General features: G+C 49.4%; 1 protein-coding gene across 2 annotated transcripts in view; it reads left to right on the forward strand.

Annotated features, from left to right (window-relative positions):
* THOC2 (THO complex subunit 2) overlaps positions 1 to 20,682 on the forward strand; it is a 900,323-nt gene that overhangs the window by 267,721 nt on the left and 611,920 nt on the right. For both annotated transcript variants that reach the window (XM_069211944.1, XM_069211952.1), the window contains exon 15: positions 701 to 802. In XM_069211944.1, coding sequence (XP_069068045.1) covers positions 701 to 802 — 102 coding nt within the window. The remainder of the gene's footprint in view (positions 1 to 700; positions 803 to 20,682) is intronic.

Raw genomic sequence — 20,682 nt, forward strand, 5'->3', positions numbered from 1 at the left:
GGTCATAGCAGTGAGGTACAAGATTTAAAATCTGGTGTAAATGACTGAAGCTTCTTAAGGAAGCTATGCATATCATACGTTTGTAAAATGGCTTGGTGTGATGGTGAGTTTATAATGACTGTATCTGAATCTGAACAGTATTTTTTTCTTTATTTGGTTTATTGTAAAACTGCTCGATCTTACCTTAAGCTTGTTTAAAGCTGATGCAGGTTGACAACAGATATTGAAAAGTGAGAAGAGGAGATTAGAAAGAGTGGAGAATGAAGAAATAGTCTATTGGCTGGGATGGTCTTCCTCGAAATGGTAGCATTTCATTGCAGTAGCCGAACTAGTGTTGTGGGTAGCGGGCCTTAGTGTGACTGGAAGGTGCCAGCAGGCAGGAGCATACTGGAGAATGCAGAACAGCATAGCTTATACGAAGTACAGAAAAATAAATAATTTTGAAGTTGGATATTGATTTTGGTGGGAGAAGCTGGGTATGGCATAGGTAGAAGCCTTATTCTGTTCCATAGATAGTTACTGACCAGCCTGGCCCAGTAGGTGGCTGCCTCCTTCCATCTGACCACTCCTCAGCCCCTTGTCCAGCATTTTAAGTCTCACCACAGGTATTTTAATCAAATATAATTATTTATTATTTATTTCATTTTAAAGTATTTTCTTTGTTGGCAATGGAGAAATTACCTTGTCTTTTTCTTTTAAGGTATCGTCTTTATGGGCAATGGAAGAATGACACCTATAACAGTCATCCGCTGCTGGTGAAAGTCAAAGCTCAAACTATAGATCGAGCCAAATACATCATGAAGTAAGTTGTATTAACCTATTGAATCATGAGCTGAAGGTTTCTGGACTGAAATGTAATGTAAACATGCAGTGTATTTAAAGGTACTTACTCGTCCAACTGTTATGCATTCTGTGTTTGAGCAGTATCAAAACACAATATTTCTTCATTTGTAGTCTCTTTTATTAGCTTGCAACTTCTTAATATAATTATCCAGAGTTATTACCTTTACTGTAAAGACTAAATGTTCAGTTAACATAGCAAGAGAATCCTCATTTGTCATCTGCAGATTGTTATTAAATAAAGATTGATATTTGTGTCTGTGCCGGATCTTGGAAACACTGTTTAATGGCATGTGCAGCTGTAGATACATGTGCTCTACATACGGTCTTGAATGTTGCAAATTGTTTTTCTCCAAAAAATACTTTAGATTTAGGAGGTATAGTGACCTTCTGTAAGGAAATGCCTCCTTGGCATGGTTACCCCCCGACTTTTTGCCTTTGCTGATGCTAAGTTTTGATTTGAAAGTGTGCTGAGGCCTGCTAACCAGGCCCCAGAACCAGTGTTCTTTCCCTAACCTTTACTTTTGTTTACACAATTGGCACACCCTGGCATCCAGATAAGTCACTTGTAACTGGTACCCCTGGTACCAAGGGCCCTGATGCCAGGGAAGGTCTCTAAGGGCTGCAGCATGTCTTATGCCACCCTGGGTACCCCTCACTCAGCACAGACACACTGCTTGCCAGCTTGTGTGTGCTGGTGAGAACAAAACGAGTAAGTCGACATGGCACTCCCCTCAGGGTACCATGCCAACCTCACACTGCCTATGCAGTATAGATAAGTCACCCCTCTAGCAGGCCTTACAGCCCTAAGGCAGGGTGCACTATACCATAGGTGAGGGCACCAGTGCATGAGCACTGTGCCCCTACAGTGTCTAAGCAAAACCTTGGACATTGTAAGTGCAGGGTAGCCATAAGAGTATATGGTCTGGGAGTCTGTCATGCACGAACTCCACAGCACCATAATGGCTACACTGAAAACTGTGAAGTTTGGTATCAAACTTCTCAACACAATAAATGCACACTGATGCCAGTGTACATTTTATTGTAACATACACCCCAGAGGGCACCTTAGAGGTGCCCCCGGAAACCTTAACCAACTACCCGTGTAGGCTGACTGGTTTTAGCAGCCTGCCACACTCGAGACATGTTGCTGGCCACATGGGGAGAGTGCCTTTGTCACTCTGTGGCTAATAACAAAGCCTGTACTGGGTGGAGATGCTTATCACCTCCCCCTAGCAGAAACTGTAACACCTGGCGGTGAGCCTCAAAGGCTCACCCCCTTTGTTACAGCACCCCAGGGCATTCCAGCTAGTGGAGTTGCCCGCCCCCTCCGGCCACGGCCCCACTTTTGGCGGCAAGGTCGGAGGAGATAATGAGAAAAACAAGGAGGAGTCACTGGCCAGTGAGGACAGCCCCTAAGGCAACCTGAGCTGAGGTGACTCTGACTTTTAGAAATCCTCCATCTTGCCGATGGAGGATTCCCCCAATAGGGATACAAATGTGACCCTCTCCCCTTGGGAGGAGGCACAAAGAGGGTGTACCCATCCTTAGGGCTAGTAGCCATTGGCTACTAACTCCCCAGACCTAAACACGCCCTTAAATTTTGTATTTAAGGGCTCCCTATAACCTAGGAACTCAGATTCCTGCAACCTAAGAAGAAGAGGACTGCTAAGCTGAAAAACGCTGCAGAGAAGACGGAGACACCAACTGCTTTGGCCCCAGCTCTACCGGCCTGTCTCCCCCCCCCTTCTAAAGACACTGCTCCAGCGACGCTCTCCCCAGGGACCAGCGACCTCTGAATCCTCAGAGGACTGCCCTGCTCTAGAAGGACCAAGAACTCCAGAGGACAGCGGCTCTGTTCACCCAAGACTGCAACTTTGTAACGAAGGAGCAACTTTAAAACAACTTGCGTTTCCCGCCGGAAGCGTGAGACTTGCTACTCTGCACCCGACGCCCCCGGCTCGACTTGTGGAGAAAATACACTTCAGGGAGGACTCCCCGGCGACTGCGAGACCGTGAGTAGCCAGAGTTGCCCCCCCCTGAGCCCCCACAGCGACGCCTGCAGAGGGAATCCCGAGGCTCCCCCTGACCGCGACTGCCTGCTCCTCAGATCCCGACGCCTGGTAAAGACTCTGCACCCGCAGCCCCCAGGACCTGAAGGATCCGAACTCCAGTGCAGGAGTGACCTCCAGGAGGCCCTCTCCCTTGCCCAGGTGGTGGCTACCCTGAGGAGCCCCCCCCTTGCCTGCCTGCATCGCTGAAGAGACCCCTTGGTCTCCCATTATACCTATTGAAAACCCGACACGTGTTTGCACACTGCACCCGGCTGCCCCGTGCTGCTGTGGGTGTACTTTCTGTGCTGACTTGTGTCGCCCCCTACAAAACCCCCCTTGTAGGAAGTAGGCTCTGTATGTGCTATTTCAAAGTAAGGAATAGCATGCACAGAGTCCAAGGGTTCCCCTTAGAGGTAAAATAGTGGTAAAAAGAGATAATACTAATGCTCTATTTTGTGGTAGTGTGGTCGAGCAGTAGGCTTATCCAAGGAGTAGTGTTAAGCATTTGTTGTACATACACATAGACAATAAATGAGGTACACACACTCAGAGACAAATCCAGCCAATAGGTTTTTGTATAGAAAAATATCTTTTCTTAGTTTATTTTAAGAACCACAGGTTCAAATTCTACATGTAATATCTCATTCGAAAGGTATTGCAGGTAAGTACTTTAGGAACTTCAAATCATAAAAATTGCATGTATACTTTTCGAGTTATTGACAAATAGCTGTTTTAAAAGTGGACACTTAGTGCAATTTTCACAGTTCCTGGGGGAGGTAAGTTTTTGTTAGTTTTACCAGGTAAGTAAGACACTTACAGGGTTCAGTTCTTGGTCCAAGGTAGCCCACCGTTGGGGGTTCAGAGCAACCCCAAAGTCACCACACCAGCAGCTCAGGGCCGGTCAGGTGCAGAGTTCAAAGTGGTGCCCAAAACACATAGGCTAGAATGGAGAGAAGGGGGTGCCCCGGTTCCGGTCTGCTTGCAGGTAAGTACCCGCGTCTTCGGAGGGCAGACCAGGGGGGTTTTGTAGGGCACCGGGGGGGGACACAAGCCCACACAGAAATTTCACCCTCAGCGGCGCGGGGGCGGCCGGGTGCAGTGTAGAAACAAGCGTCGGGTTCGCAATGTTAGTCTATGAGAGATCTCGGGATCTCTTCAGCGCTGCAGGCAGGCAAGGGGGGGGTTCCTCGGGGAAACCTCCACTTGGGCACGGGAGAGGGACTCCTGGGGGTCACTTCTCCAGTGAAAGTCCGGTCCTTCAGGTCCTGGGGGCTGCGGGTGCAGGGTCTCTCCCAGGCGTCAGGACTTTGGATTCAAAGAGTCGCGGTCAGGGGAAGCCTCGGGATTCCCTCTGCAGGCGGCGCTGTGGGGGCTCAGGGGGGACAGGTTTTGGTACTCACAGTATCAGAGTAGTCCTGGGGTCCCTCCTGAGGTGTTGGATCTCCACCAGCCGAGTCGGGGTCGCCGGGTGCAGTGTTGCAAGTCTCACGCTTCTTGCGGGGAGCTTGCAGGGTTCTTTCAAGGCTGCTGGAAACAAAGTTGCAGCCCTTCTTGGAGCAGGTGTGCTGTCCTCGGGAGTTTCTTGTCTTTTCGAAGCAGGGGTAGTCCTCAGAGGATGTCGAGGTCGCTGGTCCCTTTGGAAGGCGTCGCTGGAGCAGGATCTTTGGAAGGCAGGAGACAGGCCGGTGAGTTTCTGGAGCCAAGGCAGTTGTCGTCTTCTGGTCTTCCGCTGCAGGGGTTTTCAGCTAGGCAGTCCTTCTTCTTGTAGTTGCAGGAATCTAATTTTCTAGGGTTCAGGGTAGCCCTTAAATACTAAATTTAAGGGCGTGTTTAGGTCTGGGGGGTTAGTAGCCAATGGCTACTAGCCCTGAGGGTGGGTACACCCTCTTTGTGCCTCCTCCCAAGGGGAGGGGGTCACAATCCTAACCCTATTGGGGGAACCCTCCATCTGCAAGATGGAGGATTTCTAAAAGTCAGAGTCACCTCAGCTCAGGACACCTTAGGGGCTGTCCTGACTGGCCAGTGACTCCTCCTTGTTGCTTTCTTTGTTCCCTCCAGCCTTGCCGCCAAAAGTGGGGGCCGTGGCCGGAGGGGGCGGGCAACTCCACTAAGCTGGAGTGCCCTGCTGGGCTGTGACAAAGGGGTGTGCCTTTGAGGCTCACCGCCAGGTGTCACAGCTCCTGCCTGGGGGAGGTGTTAGCATCTCCACCCAGTGCAGGCTTTGTTACTGGCCTCAGAGTGACAAAGGCACTCTCCCCATGGGGCCAGCAACATGTCTCTAGTGTGGCAGGCTGCTGGAACTAGTCAGCCTACACAGACAGTCGGTTAAGTTTCAGGGGGCACCTCTAAGGTGCCCTCTGTGGTGTATTTTACAATAAAATGTACACTGGCATCAGTGTGCATTTATTGTGCTGAGAAGTTTGATACCAAACTTCCCAGTTTTCAGTGTAGCCATTATGGTGCTGTGGAGTTCGTGTTTGACCGACTCCCAGACCATATACTCTTATGGCTACCCTGCACTTACAATGTCTAAGGTTTTGTTTAGACACTGTAGGGGTACCATGCTCATGCACTGGTACCCTCACCTATGGTATAGTGCACCCTGCCTTAGGGCTGTAAGGCCTGCTAGAGGGGTGTCTTACCTATACTGCATAGGCAGTGAGAGGCTGGCATGGCACCCTGAGGGGAGTGCCATGTCGACTTACTCGTTTTGTCCTCACTAGCACACACAAGCTGGCAAGCAGTGTGTCTGTGCTGAGTGAGAGGTCTCCAGGGTGGCATAAGACATGCTGCAGCCCTTGGAGACCTTCCTTGGCATCAGGGCCCTTGGTACTAGAAGTACCAGTTACAAGGGACTTATCTGGATGCCAGGGTCTGCCAATTGTGGATACAAAAGTACAGGTTAGGGAAAGAACACTGGTGCTGGGGCCTGGTTAGCAGGCCTCAGCACACTTTCAATTGTAAACATAGCATCAGCAAAGGCAAAAAAGTCAGGGGGCAACCATGCCAAGGAGGCATTTCCTTACACCCCTGGTCTGCCCTCCGAAGACGCGGGTACTTACCTGCTGGCAGACTGGAACCGGGGCACCCCCTTCTCCATTGAAGCCTATGCGTTTTGGGCACCAGTTTGACCTCTGCACCTGACCGGCCCTGAGCTGCTGGTGTGGTAACTTTGGGGTTGCTCTGAACCCCCAACGGTGGGCTACCTTGGACCCAAACTTGAACCCCGTAGGTGGTTTACTTACCTGCAAAAACTAACAAACTCTTACTCCCCCAGGAACTGTTGAAAATTGCACTGTCTAGTTTTAAAATAGCTATATGTGATTTATGTGAAAAGTATATATGCTATTTTGCTAATTCAAAGTTCCTAAAGTACCTACCTGCAATACCTTTCATTTGAAGTATTGCATGTAAATCTTGAACCTGTGGTTCTTTTTTTTTTTTTTTTAAATCGGTTTATTAATCGCTATCATTGTTTACATGTGGTAGATCATGTCTCCATACTGTTACATCAGCTTATCATTACATTCAGCGAGTCACCGGTATGTGCATGACATATCAACAGATATGCTGAGTATTTTCGATGAGAAATAAAACAAAAAAGGAGATAAGAGAAAAAAGGAAGAGAAAAAATTAAATAAAAAAGCAAACAAACATTTAACAGTAACAAATGCCGCCATTTGTGAGTCACGTTGCTCATATGTGGTAAAGGTCTTGCCTATTATTTGTGTAGTATTAGCCCAGGAGGGGGGAGGGAGAGGGGTCATGCAGTGAGGGTGGTGGTTAATGGGCTGGTGCCTGGGAGTGGAGGGGAGGGAAGGCCTGTAGTCTGGGTTCAGTTGTGGGGGTATGTCATCTTATTTCCATTTTATCTAGGTTTAATGACTGAGGGTGTATGAATGTTGCTACTCCTAGTACAGGCACCTGTCCGATTCAGGGGGGTCCGGTATCATCTTTTTGTTCCAGCTGTTCTATGATGGAGTCCCATATGTCTATCCCTTTGAATACCACTCCACTGTCACTTAATGTACGTAGCACTTGTATTTCTGCTTTAGTCCAGTGTGACATTTCTTGCGTCCAGCGGTGTATGTTTGGTGCGCAGGGTGATTTCCACTGTGTAGCGATTAAGCGCTTGAGTAGGATAAACGCGAGGTCTGCGCATCTGTGTCTTTGTTTGTCTACACCTTTTCGCGTGCGTATTCCTAGCAGGCAGGACTCAAGGGTGGGAAGAAGCTGTAAGACCGACCTTCTGATGGATACAACTACCTGTGGATTCCTCACCTAATGAATTCTCCCATGGCGCCAGCATTCGACGGAAATCTTCTTCCTAGTCTCTGCACGTCGACGAGGACGTCACTCTAGCCCACGCGACGCTGTCTGATGTCATACAGGCAATAAGAGGTCCTCGACGACGTGCCGACATCAGTTCCCTTTTTTCCGTGCATTCGAAACGGTTATCTTCGAGGGAGCAACTGTTACTTTTGTGGGTACAGTGTATTTTTGCTGCGTAGTCTTTCGCTGTGGTAATAATGTCGCAGAGAAAGTCTGGATTCAAGCCTTGTCGTGAGTGTGGAGGCAAGATGTCCGTGACGGATCCTCATTCCGACTGCCTTTGGTGTTTGAGCTCCGACCACGACGTCTCGACTTGTGATTCATGCCAGCACATGAATCCAAAGGCCCTCAAGGAACGTGAGGCGAAGTTGTTTATGGCGAAATCGAAAAAAGAGAAGCATCACAAGAAGTCTTCGTCGCCAAGACATCGGCGTCATCGAGACTCCCGGCGCCGTAGAGACTCGTTCCAGGTCTTCGGATCGGCGCCGAAGGACATGGGAGATCAGTCCCACGGTTACGCCTCATCCTTCGACGCCGTTGCCCTCTCCGACGTCTCTGACTTCACCTGGACAGGTGTCGGTGATTGAGGTATTGGAGCCTCAGGTGTTATCTCCGGCGTCGCAGACGTCGAGGCCGGTGTCGGGGTCGCCTCCGAGACGGGCACCCCAGTATCCGGCTTTTCCCACCCCTGGAGCCGATAGTTCCGCATTCTTGAATGCGATGTATGCCATCTTCCAACAGATGGCTCCAGGGGGTGCTCCGGCTGGGCCTTTGGCCATTTCATTGGGTGATCCTGCGCCTCTTCGGCCGGCACCCTTTATGCCCTTTCTCCCTTTTGGGAACGTGGGCTCGGCGCCGGTGTCTGCGCCGGTGGCTTCAGAGGGATTGGCTCCGGAGGTTTCCATCCCGTCGACGTCGGGATTTCGGCCTGTGACTCCGGTGGGTCCATCTGCTTCGACTGCTCTTTCGTCGGCGCCGAAGTTACCTGTGGCGCCGGACGCGGCGTCGGTGGCTTCTGAAGATCGGCGCCGATCTTCGACTTCGGCGGAGGCATTGTCGACTCCGCGTATTGAGCAACGGCTTCATTCGAGGAGACGTGCTCTCCGTGTATTAGAAGAGCAGGAGTACCAACGAGCCCTGGAAGAAGGAGAGCTAGAGGACTCGGGTGATGGGCTGCGTGGTCTGGAGTCGGCCAGAGGGCTGGACACTTCCCCTGAGTGGGATCTTTCGTCCCCAGGAGAATATACTGAGGAGGCTGCTTCCTTTCACGCAGTAGTACGGAAGGCAGCTAGTTTTTTGGACCTGCCTTTGCCGGTGATGGAGGCAAAACAAAACCTTCTAACAGAGGTGCTACATCCGGCCTCAGCTGCGGCAGAGCCTCTTTTGCCATTTAATGACGCTCTGCTGGATCCGGTGTTAGAGGTGTGGAAGAGGCCGGCATCTTCCCCAGCAGTTCACAGGGCCGTGGCCAGGAGGTATCGGGCGGCTCCAACTGACCCTGGTTTTCTGTCTAGGCACCCTACGCCGGAGAGCTTGGTGGTGCAGGCCTCCTGTTCATCCAAGTCAGCGCCTGGTTCTTTCCCGACGGTGCCTGGGGACAGAGATTCAAAGAAACTGGAGGCTCAGTCCAAGAAGATTTTTTCGTCCTGCAGTCTGGCGTTGAAGGCCACCAACACAACCTGTATCCTGGGGAGGTATATTCATGCTCTGATGGATGACATTTCCTCATCATTTACAGAGCTTCCCCAGGGTCTTTTAGACGTTGTTTCATATGCCCATGCTGCTGCGACCCAGATTATCCAGACTGGACTGGATACGACCGACTCGGTGGCCAGAGCAATGGGCACAACTGTGGTGGCAAGGAGGCAGGCCTGGCTCCGTAACTCGGGCTTTTCTGCGGATGTACAGTCCACATTGTTGGATCTCCCGTTTGATGGGGACAAACTGTTTGGAGCCAAGGCTGATTCGGCCTTGGAACGTTTTAAGGAGAGCAGGGCCACGGCTAAGTCGTTAGGGCTCCAAGCTCCTTCTTCCACGGCCTCTTCCAGATTTTTCAGGAGGTTTCGTGGATTTGGGCGTGGCTCTTCCTCCTCTTCCTTTCGGGGAAGATATCAGCAACCTGCCTCTTCCCATCCCTATAGATCTTTTAGAGGGAGAGGTAGGGTCCGCACCAGAGGAGCCTCTCAGCAGCACTCTGCCTCTTCCTCATCCTCTGGCGGGGTGCAGCAGGGGAAGCAGCCTTAGGCTTCCACCATTCCCCACTCACTCCTCTCCTGTAGGGGGAAGATTACAGCATTTTCTCGCCAAATGGAAGACTGTTACAACGGACACTTGGGTTCTCAGTATTGTGGGAAAAGGCTACACCCTTCCCTTTCGGGAGTTCCCGCCCCTCATCCCACCCCGCCCTTCTTATTGTTCAGAAGAACACCTCCTGTTGCTAGAACAGGAGGTACAAGCCCTCCTTTTAAAGGGCGCTGTGGAGTTGGTCCCAGAGCAGGAAAGGGGTCGAGGATGTTACTCAAGGTATTTCCTGATTCTCAAGAAGGATGGTCGTTTGAGACCAATCCTGGACCTGAGGATCTTGAATTGGTTCCTCAAGCAGGAAAAGTTCAAGATGCTGACCCTAGCACAGGTGCTTTTGGCGTTGAACAAGGAAGACTGGATGGTGTCTGTCGACTTGCAGGATGCTTACTTTCATATCCCGATACTCAAGTCACACAGGAAGTATCTCCGGTTTGTGGTGGGATCGCAGCACTATCAGTTTGCGGTCCTTCCGTTTGGTCTTACTTCAGCACCTCGAGTCTTCACGAAGGTGATGTCGGTGGTTGCGGCAGAACTCAGAAGGAAGGGGATAGCAGTATTCCCTTACTTGGACGACTGGTTGATCAAAGCCAAGTCCCCGGAGCTTGTGTCGCATCATCTGCAGTCAACAACCCAGTTGTTGTTCGACCTGGGTTTTTCGGTGAACGAGCCCAAATCTCACCTAGAGCCCTCTCAGCGCCTCCTGTTCATAGGGGCAGTACTGGATACAACATTGGGTCGGGCCTTTCCTCCGCCTCAGCGGATTCAAGATATTCAGGATTTGGTTCCAATGTTTCGAAATGGAGCGGTAGTTCCAGTCCTCAAGGTCCTTCGTCTGCTCGGTCTGTTTGCCTCCTGCATTCTGTTGGTCACGCATGCTCGCTGGCACATGAGGGCTCTTCAGTGGTGCCTCCGAAGGCAGTGGTCTCAACACAAAGGGGATCTAGAGAGTACTGTCAAGATCTCCAGAGATGCTGCTGTGGATTTGAAGTGGTGGATTGCAAGCAACAATCTTTCACAAGGAAAGCCGTTCGAGCAGTGGCCACAGTCACAACGGATGCTTCCACTCTAGGGTGGGGAGCTCATCTGGGGGATCTGGAGATCAAAGGCCTTTGGTCTCCAGAGGAACAGGTGTTTCACATCAATCTGTTAGAGTTACGGGCTGTACGTCTGGCTCTCAAGGCCTTCCTCCCTTCCCTTCGTGGTCAGTCGGTACAGGTTCTAATGGACAATACTACCACGATGTGGTACATAAACAAGCAGGGAGGAGTAGGGTCGTACCTTCTCTGCAGAGAAGCTCTTCGACTATGGTCCTGGACAAAGGACCATCAGATTTGCTTGATAGCAAACCATCTGGCCGGAGTCTTAAACGTGCGTGCGGACAGTCTCAGTCGCCAATTCTCGGCAGACCACGAGTGGCGTCTCCATCCAGATCAAGTCCGTTTAATCTTCCAGAGGTGGGGGTTTCCTCGGGTAGATCTGTTTGCCACTCGAGAGAACGCGCATTGTCCGTTATTCTGCAGTCTCCAGTATCCGATGCAGGGAGCGTTGGGGGACGCGTTTCAAATAACCTGGTGCGGCCAGTTGCTTTACGCGTTTCCTCCCATACCCTTGATTCCTCGAGTATTGAGGAAGATTCGCCAGGACCGGGCTCTAGTCATCCTAATAGCTCCGGATTGGCCAAGGAGGGTATGGTACTCCGACCTTCTCCAACTCTCAATGTGCCCTCCGCCTCCCTCTCAGGGCAGACCTCCTCTCGCAGTCGCAGGGGCAGGTTTTACACCCCAACCTCCAGAGTCTACACCTACATGCCTGGAGATTGAACGGGGCAACCTGAGTTCCTTCTCTCTCCCGCCTGAGGTAGTGGATGTTATATTAGCGGCCAGGCGACACTCCACTAAATCTATCTACGCTAATAGATGGTCTAAATTTGTTGCGTGGTGTGGAGAGAGGCAGATTGATCCCTTACATGCTCATCTATCGGACATTTTGTCTTTTGCTCTGTCTCTAGCGCAGAAAGGTTGTGCAGTGGCTACCATTAAGGGTTATTTATCGGCCTTGTCAGCCTTCATATGTCTTCCAGACCAACCATCTTTATTTAAATCCCCTATTGTTATCAGATTCTTGAAAGGTCTTCTAAATAAATATCCTCCAAAACCATTCGTTATGCCGCAATGGGATTTGTCCTTGGTCCTGACTTTCCTTATGGGGTCCCCTTTTGAACCTATGCATTCTTGCCCCTTAAGGTATTTGTTTTTAAAAACAGTCTTCCTGATAGCTATAACATCAGCAAGGAGAGTGAGTGAGTTGCAGGCCTTATCAGTAAAACCTCCTTATACAACTTTTTATGGGGATAAGGTGGTGTTGAGGACCAAGGCTGCTTTCCTCCCGAAGGTTGTTTCACCTTTCCATTTGGCTCAGGCAATTACTTTGTCCACGTTCTATCCTCCGCCTCATCCTTCCAAAGAGGAAGAAAGACTGCACTGTCTGGACCCAAAGAGGGCGTTGAGCTTCTTTATTGATAGAACAAAGGATTTCAGGCTGGAGGATCAGCTGTTTATTGGATACGTTGGCAAGAGGAGAGGAAAGGCAGTCCACAAGAGAACACTATCCAGGTGGGTTGTTCTTTGCATTAAAATCTGTTACTCTTTGGCAAAGAAGGATCCTCCTGAGGGCATTAGAGCTCATTCCACCAGAGCTAAGTCGGCCACTTCGGCCTTGGCCAGAGGTGTTCCTGTGGTCGACATCTGCAAGGCCGCAACTTGGTCGTCCCTTCACACTTTTGCAAAACATTACTGTTTGGATTCTGAGGTTAGAAGGGACGGCCATTTTGCACGGTCAGTGCTGCAGGATTTCTTGGTTTGACCATTTGGGCACCCACCGCCAGGCGTGGTACTGCTTTGGGACTATTCATTAGGTGAGGAATCCACAGGTAGTTGTATCCATCAGAAGAACGAGTTACTTACCTTCGGTAACGACTTTTCTGGTGGATACATTAGCTACCTGTGGATTCCTCACGGTCCCACCCGCCTCCCCGTTGCCTTTCTGGTCTTACCAAGTAATCCTTGAGTGCGCTCCTCTTGGTCTTCGAGGGTGCAATAGATGTTGTATATAATATATTTATATATATGTATATATGTATATATCTTTGTGTACCATACTACTACGAATACTTGATGTGTATATATATTAAAAAAAAAGAAAAAAAAGAGTTATATATATATATATATATATATATATATATATATATATAAGATTTACAGCTATTCAGGCAAATGTTGTGTATTTTACAATGTTATGGGATGTTGCCTTGCTCTTTCATTGCATTGCCTGGTTGTTCTCATGCACGTAAAAAATGATTGGTACTTACGTCGGCACGTCGTCGAGGACCTCTTATTGCCTGTATGACGTCAGATGGCGTCGCGTGGGCTAGAGTGACGTCCTCGTCGACGTGCAGAGACTAGGAAGAAGATTTCCGTCGAATGCTGGCGCCATGGGAGAATTCATTAGGTGAGGAATCCACAGGTAGCTAATGTATCCACCAGAAAAGTTGTTACCGAAGGTAAGTAACTCGTTCATCTAGCTGTTTGTGTAGTTGCTTCCTGCCATATACGATATATCGGTGGACAACTCCACGTCATGTGTATAAAGTCTGCCTCCGGTATTCCACATCTCGGGCATTCCGGATTGGAATGGGGGAACATGCGTTTTATTTTAGCTGGGGTGAGATAGGTCTGGTGTAAGTAATTTAGTTGTGTGTATCGGAAGCGGGCATTACGTGACACATCTTTTGTATTTGCCAGTGCTGTGTTCCATTTTTTTGTGGGCAGCGGTGTTAGTAACGCCGTCTCCCATTTGGTTTTTGCTTGTGTTTGGTCCTCTTCTGAGTGATTCTGTAGTGTCCGGTATATCCAGGATATATCTGTTTGTGTGCCCGCCCCTGTTAGTAAGTCATGTAGTACTGGAGCGATTTTAGGTTCATTTATGCCATTTCTCCAGGTTTTGCGTAGCACTTGCTGTAGTGCCTTATGTGCGATGAATTCGCCCTTGCCTATGTTGAACCTCACTGCTAGTGCTTCGTATGTTAAGAAATGTCCCTCTTCATATATGTCGCCAATTACTTTGATACCTTTATTTACCCAGTTGGTTATTTTAAATTGTCGAGTGATATTGTGCAGCCCAGGAGTAGCTAATAATGGGATTTTGGGTGAGTATGGTGGTGTCTGCCCTGTCAGCGTTACGTATCGGCGCCATATCCAGTCTGCCACTTCGAGCAAGATATTGCAATTATGTGCTGACTTGTCACGTCCAATGAGCCATTGTAGCGCTTCTGTTTGTCCCAGTAGAGTGCCTACCATTTGCCCCTCTGGACCATTTGGGTATCTTAACCAGTCCATTACCCAGTGTATTTGTGCCGCTGCATAGTATAATTCGAATTGGGGTGCTCCCATCCCGCCCCTGTCCAGTGGTAGATAGATCTTGGTCAAGGCCACTCTTCGGCGACCTGTGTTTCCGATCAGGTCCGTCAGCAGGCTAGTGAGTGATGTGAAATAGCTCTTAGGGAGCTTAAGTGGTAATGCTAAGAAATAATACAGTATTCGTAGTAGTATGATCATTTTAGCTATTGCTACTCTACCCATTGGTGAGAGCGGGAGTGAGCACCAGAAGGGCATGGAGCTTCTTATGGACCTGATTGTTCGGTCTAGGTTGCCTTCTTTAAGGTCCTTCTCATCATGATATATTTGTACTCCTAGGTATTTGAAAGTGGTGTAGCACCATTGCAATTTGTGTGTAGGGGTTGTTTCCCTGTGGGGATCCGGGATTGAGTGCATCGGGAATAGCCATGATTTCGTCCAGTTTATCTGTAGGCCCGATATGTCCCCGAATGTATTTAATAGGCGTAATAGGTCTTGTAGGGATTCCGAGCGATTACGTAGATATATCAGTGCATCATCTGCGTATAGGGAGATGATCTTTTATATATTGCCATCAGGGATGCCCCATTTTGGGGCCTCTTGTCGCAGTCGATCTGCCAGTGGCTTTATTGCTAATGCAAATAATAGCGGCGATAGTGGACATCCCTGTCTAGTACCTCTGCCTATTGCAAATCTTTCCGCTATAACTTCTCCTGTCTTCACTCTTGCTTTTGGGTCAGCATATAGTGTTTCTATCCATCTTATGAATACTTTACCGAAGCCCATGATATTAAGGGACTTCAACAGATATGGCCATCCCAGTGTGTCGAATGCCTTTTCTATGTCTAGTGAGACCGCCGTCCTTAGATAGTCTAATTTGGGGGTTTCAGATATTAGTCGGATGAGGCATCTAATATTTGTGTGTGTGCTGCAGCCTGTTATGAAGCCGGATTGATCTGGGTGGATTAGTGTGGGCATTAATGGGAGAAGTCGGTTTGCCAGTACCTTCCCAAGTATTTTGCAATCAGAGTTTAGAAGGAACAGTGGACGGTAGGATCGAACATCTAACGGATCGCGTCCTTTTTTGTGTAGGACCACTATTATTGCCTGGCGTTGTGATACTGGTAAGTGACCTTTATCTAATGCTTCTTGTAGCATTGCTAAGTATGGAGGTGTTATTTGTTTGGCGAACGCCTGGTAGTACCCCGCCGGGAATCCGTCTCCCCCCGGTGCTTTATTATGCGCCAATTGTTTCAGCGCCTGTTGGATCTCTTCTAGAGTGATGGGCGTGTCTAATTCTGACTGTTGTTTTACTGTCAGTTTGGTTAATTGAAGTGTTTGAAAGAATTCGTTTATTTGTTGTTCGGGCGGGGGGGGTTTTAGCTTCATATAAAGAGGCATAATATTGTTTGAAGGTCTTATTCATTTCTGATTGTGTATTGACTATGTTGCCTTCATCTGTGTGAATGTCATTTATGTTGGAATGTTGTTGTCCCCCTTTTAATAGCCAGGACAGTAGCCTACTGGAACGGTCGCCTTCGGCATGTATTTGTGCTGTATAATGTCTGTAATCATATTTTCGCAAGCGTGCATCAGTTTCAGCCCATTGTTTTTCAGCTCGACTATTTTTCTTTCATCCTCCCCAATCTGTCCTGCTGCTCTTTCCGCTTCCCTAAGATCTCTCTCGACATCGCACAATTCTTTATGCAATATCTTGCGAACTCCGCCTGTTGCAGCCATGCACAAGCCCCTTATCACAGCCTTATGGCCGTCCCACTCTGTAGCTCTTGACGATGTCGAATTTGCATTTATTTTAAAATATGAGTCTAATCCTTCTGCTAGCTCCTCTCGGAAGGGAGGATCCCGCAGAAGGGACGGCTGTAAGCGCCAAGTGAGTGTGCGCGCGTGGGCTCCTCCCCAGCGTACTGTGGTGACTAATGGGCAGTGATCAGATATTGTTTTGGCTAGATAAAATGCCTTGACTAGTGATTGAGTGAGCTCGCTTGTGCACAGCTGCAAATCTATGCGGGTGTGTAGTTTGTGCACAGGGGAGAAGAAGGAATACTCTCTGTCCGTGGGGTGTAGGCATCTCCATGCGTCATATAGTCTTCTATCTGTCATCCAGTTTCGTAATGCTTGGGATAACCTTCTACTTGGTGCGCATTCTAGTGGGGGGTGGGATCTGTCCATGTTTGCATCAGGTACACAGTTGAAATCTCCTCCCCATATGCTAGGTATCAGTGGATCCCATGTTAGTATTGCATAAGTAGATAGTAGGAATTCAGTCTGTTTAATATTAGGTGCGTATATGCCTGTGATGCATAGTTGTTTCCCGTCTAATTCCCCTCTCAGGTGGACATATCTCCCGTCTTTATCTATTTGCGTGTGCTTTACTGTGTATGGGACATTGGGAGCTATCCATACTAGAACACCTCGTGTGTATGTCGATGTGTCAGTGCCATATATTTTCCCTGACCATTTCCTGTCTAATTTGCTTAGTTCTTCTGCTGTGAGGTGTGTTTCTTGCAATATTGCTATGTAAATTTTATGTCGTTTAAAATAGCTGTATATTCTATTGCATTTATTTGCATTAGCCATCCCTCGCACATTCCAGGTTAAGATATTGTAAGTGGCCATAGAGTTAGTGTTACTGCCCGTGTTGACTTCGTTGCGTCGCTTTTTAATCCCCTTCTGTTCTGTATCCTCCCCCTGTGTCACCTCTCTCCCGGGCATTTTGACTGTGACTCTTTGTGGTATGTATACTTTGGCGACCTAATACTAACAAAAAAAATAACTGTGACTAACTGTGTGGCCCAACTGGTGCCGTATCTAACATTGTACAGTCTCAAGTCCATTCGGTAATCCTACTGGATGTGGAGGCGTGGTCGTGGGAGAACCAGGCTTACCGCTGTCCGTGGCCCACCTGGATATTCCTGTGTCCCTGCCCGCCCTGATCGTCCGGCTTCATCGCTGCTTCTGACACCTTCCGACACCTTGAGCCGGACCGTTATTATTTATCATTCCAAACAGTCATCTTCCACTCTAGCTCTCAATGAGATTTGGTCTGCGCTGTGCATATTATATCCTATTGGTCCAGGTAGGCGTTCTCCAGTTGTGTCCCCATGTGTTGCTTTTCTGTGGTCTTATTTATGTAATTTCCTGACTTTACATAATTTGCCTGTATAGTTTCATAAGTCATCCGCTGTACGTGGAGTCAGTGCAGGGCCAAACATGAGCGGCGACGAAGAAGGGCTTGGGTGACCTTGCGAAGAATTGGAGTCTAAGGCTTTATTATCGGCTCTGATCGGTGATTGCGATGATGAAAATTTTGTTGCTGCTTTGAGGGCCTGTGCCTGCGCATCTGCAGCCTGTGATTTTGATGGTCTAGTTTTGATCCTGGAGCTGGATTTCTTTCTTTCTCCCAGAGCGTTGTACCGACCACTCATCATGCTCTTCAAGTTCCGTCACTGGGTCCACCAGGCCTTTGGCATGTAGCCATGTCCACGTGTCTTCCGCTGACGGGAAGAATAGAGTCCTGTCGCCATCTATTACTCTCAATCTGGCTGGGAACATAAGAGAGTAAGCAATATTTGTGTCCCGTAGTGCCTGTTTTACTTTGGTGAAGGTGGCACGTTTGCGCTGAACTTCTATCGTATAATCAGGGTATGCTGTTATTTCGACATTTTCCATACGGACCGTGCATTTGTTACGGAAGCTTTGCAGTACTAGATCCCGGTCCCTATAATTTAGGAACCTAGCTATCAGTGGACGGGGTGGTCCACCCGGAATCCTATGTGCGCGTTCTATTACTAGTGTTTGTGGTGTGGCTTGAGATAGCACCATGTCACTTAGCCATTTTTCCAGGTAGTGTTCGGCATTCGGGAGTTCTGTGCGTTCCGGGACCCCCAGAAACCTTACGTTATTTCTGCGTGAGCGACTCTCAGCGTCTTCAGCTCTGCGTTGTAACGAAGTTATGTCGCTTTCCATTCGTTGAATTTGGGCCTTTAGCTCTACTATTGTTGGCAGGGCCGATTCGAGTTCCGTTTCAGTTAAGGTGATTCTTTCTGACAATTTCCGTTGATCCGTGCAAAGGAGATTAACTTCCAATACCACTGAATCTATTTTTCCCTCTAGTGAGGTCTTTGTGTCTAGTACCGCCTGCAGTACTTTGTCGAACTGTGCTGAATGGGCGGCCAAGGTTTCGGCCATTTTTTGCAGAGCGTCTGTTTGTATCACTGTTTCTCCTTCGAGGGAATTAGCCTCTGTTTCTGCGTTGGAGTGCGTCTTCGGGGGTTTGGTTTTGCCCATACTTGCTCTCGTCCAATTTTCGCCTTTCCTTGCTCTGGGGTGTAGTGTTCGATTTGCTGGAGCAGTCGCTCCTTCTCCAGGTATTCTTCTGGTCACTTTTCCTGTGATTATCGCCCGCGTTCCGCGGGGGAGGTGTCTGTGCTGTTTATGTCTTTCTTTATTCCACCCCTCATCGTCTTCGCTCCATCGTCCTTCCCGGGAACTGTGCTCAGCAGTAGTGGGATGCGCCGGGAGAGTTACCCCTGCGTCCCGATTGCGGTGCCGTGGCGCGTGCGCCGCGCTTTCTTCGTACTACCATGCACGTTGTTCGACCCTAGCGCGCAGGATAAAGAGGGGGGTTCGTTGCTCCGGTTCGGCTCCCCACTGCGGTCAGCCGCGATATCTGCGGCGCTGGGCCTCGTCGGGGAGGGGGGGAAGAGCCACCTCGTCCCCAGCGTGGCCCGCGCCGGAGTTAGTCACTGGCACAATCCGGTCCACGAGGTCGGGGTCTTACTTGCTTGTGAGGGGAGGGATGCGTCGTCCCGGCGCCGCTCCAGTCCGCGGTCCGGTGCGGCTTCTCACGGCCTCCTCGGGCCGTGGTGCTGGGCCCCGCTGAAGGAGGTAGGCCTCCTCCACTGTCGCTCTGTTCTCGCGCGGTGCCGCACCGCCTGCTCCGATTGTCCCGATCTTCGGGTGGATTAGCGATCGGGGTTCGGGGACCCTTTACAGCCGATTTCGGATTCCAGACGACTGCAGGGACACCATGATTTTGCAAATAATTGGTGGGCCGTGAGCGGAGCTCGCTTTCACACGTCCGCTCCGGCCGCCATGTTGACCACGCCCCGAACCTGTGGTTCTTAAAATAAACTAAGAAAATATATTTTTCTATACAAAAACCTATTGGCCTGGAATTGTCTGAGTATGTGTTCCTCATTTATTTCTTGTGTATGTACAACAAATGCTTAACACTACTCCTTTGATAAGCCCACTGCTCGACCACACTACCACAAAATAGAGCATTAGAATAATCTCTTTTTGCCACTATCTTACCTCTAAGGGGAACCCTTGGACTCTCTGCATACTATTCCTTACTTTGAAATAGTGCATACAGAGCCAACTTCCTACACCTTCCATTTCGCTGATTATGCACATGAGCATTGACTCCATTGTTAAATTGTTGGCTTCCACCATCAGGTCTGGTTGTGTTTTCGCCGAGCTCTGGATCCAAGACCATTTTTCAGACTCTTCCTTTGGGATACCGCCAATACCGTCTGATTGTCTTTTGAATGCGTGTAAGGAAATGCCTTCCTTGGCATGGTTACCCCCTGCCCTTTTGCTGATGCCAGTTATGATTGAAAGTGTGCTTGGGACCCTGCTAACCAGGCCCCATCACCAGTGTTCTTTCCCTAAACTGTACCATTGTTCTCACAGTTGGCACAGCCCTGGCCCACAGGTAAGTCCCTTGTAAATGGTACCCCTGGTGCCAAGGGCCCTGTTGACAGGGAAGGTCTCTAAGGGCTGCAGCATGTCTTAAGCCACCCTGGGAATCCCTCACTCAGCACATGCACAGCTTGTGTGTGTTGGGGTAGTGGGGGGGGGTGAGAGATAAAATGACTAAGTCGACATGGCACTCCCCTTAGGGTGACATGCCCACCTCTCACTGCCTGTGGCGTAGGTAAATCACCCCTCTAGTAGGCCTTACAGCCCAAAGGCAGGGTGCACTATACCACAGGTGAGGGCATAAGTGCATGAGCTCTATGCCCTTACAGTGTCTAAGCAAAACCTTAGATATTGTAAGTGCAAGGTAGCCATAAAGAGTATATGGTCTGGGAGTTTGTCAAACATGAACTAAACAGTTCCGTAATGGCTACACTGAAATATGGGAAGTTTGGTATCAAACTTCTCAGCACAATAAATCCACACTGATGCCAGTGTGGGATGTATTGAAAAATGCACACAGAGGGCATCTTAGAGATGCCCCCTGTATACCAGTCCAACCACCAGTGTTAAGCTGATCGTTTTCTGCCAGCCGCCCACATCCAGACAGGTTTCTGCCACATGAGGCGAGTGCCTTTGTCACTCTGTGGCCAGGAACAAAGCCTGCACTGGTGGAGGTGCTTCTCACCTTCCCCTGCAGGAACTGTAACACCTGGCGGTGAGCCTCAAAGGCTCATGCCTGTTGTTACAGCGCCCCAGGGCATCACAGCTAGTGGAGATGCCCGCCCCTCTGGACACAGCCCCCACTTTTGGCAGCAAGTCCAGAGGAGAAAATGAGAATAACAAGGAGTCACCCACCAGTCAGGGCAGCCCCTAAGGTGTCCTGAGCTGAGGTGACCCCTGCCTTAAGAAATCCTCCATCTTGTTTTTGGAGGATTCCCCCAATAGGAATAGGCATGTGCCCTCCTCCCCTCAGGGAGGAGGCACAAAGATGGTGTAGCCACCCTCCAGGACAG

The sequence above is a fragment of the Pleurodeles waltl genome, chromosome 2_1 (assembly GCF_031143425.1).
Source record: "Pleurodeles waltl isolate 20211129_DDA chromosome 2_1, aPleWal1.hap1.20221129, whole genome shotgun sequence".
NCBI classification, from domain to species: Eukaryota; Metazoa; Chordata; class Amphibia; order Caudata; family Salamandridae; genus Pleurodeles; species Pleurodeles waltl.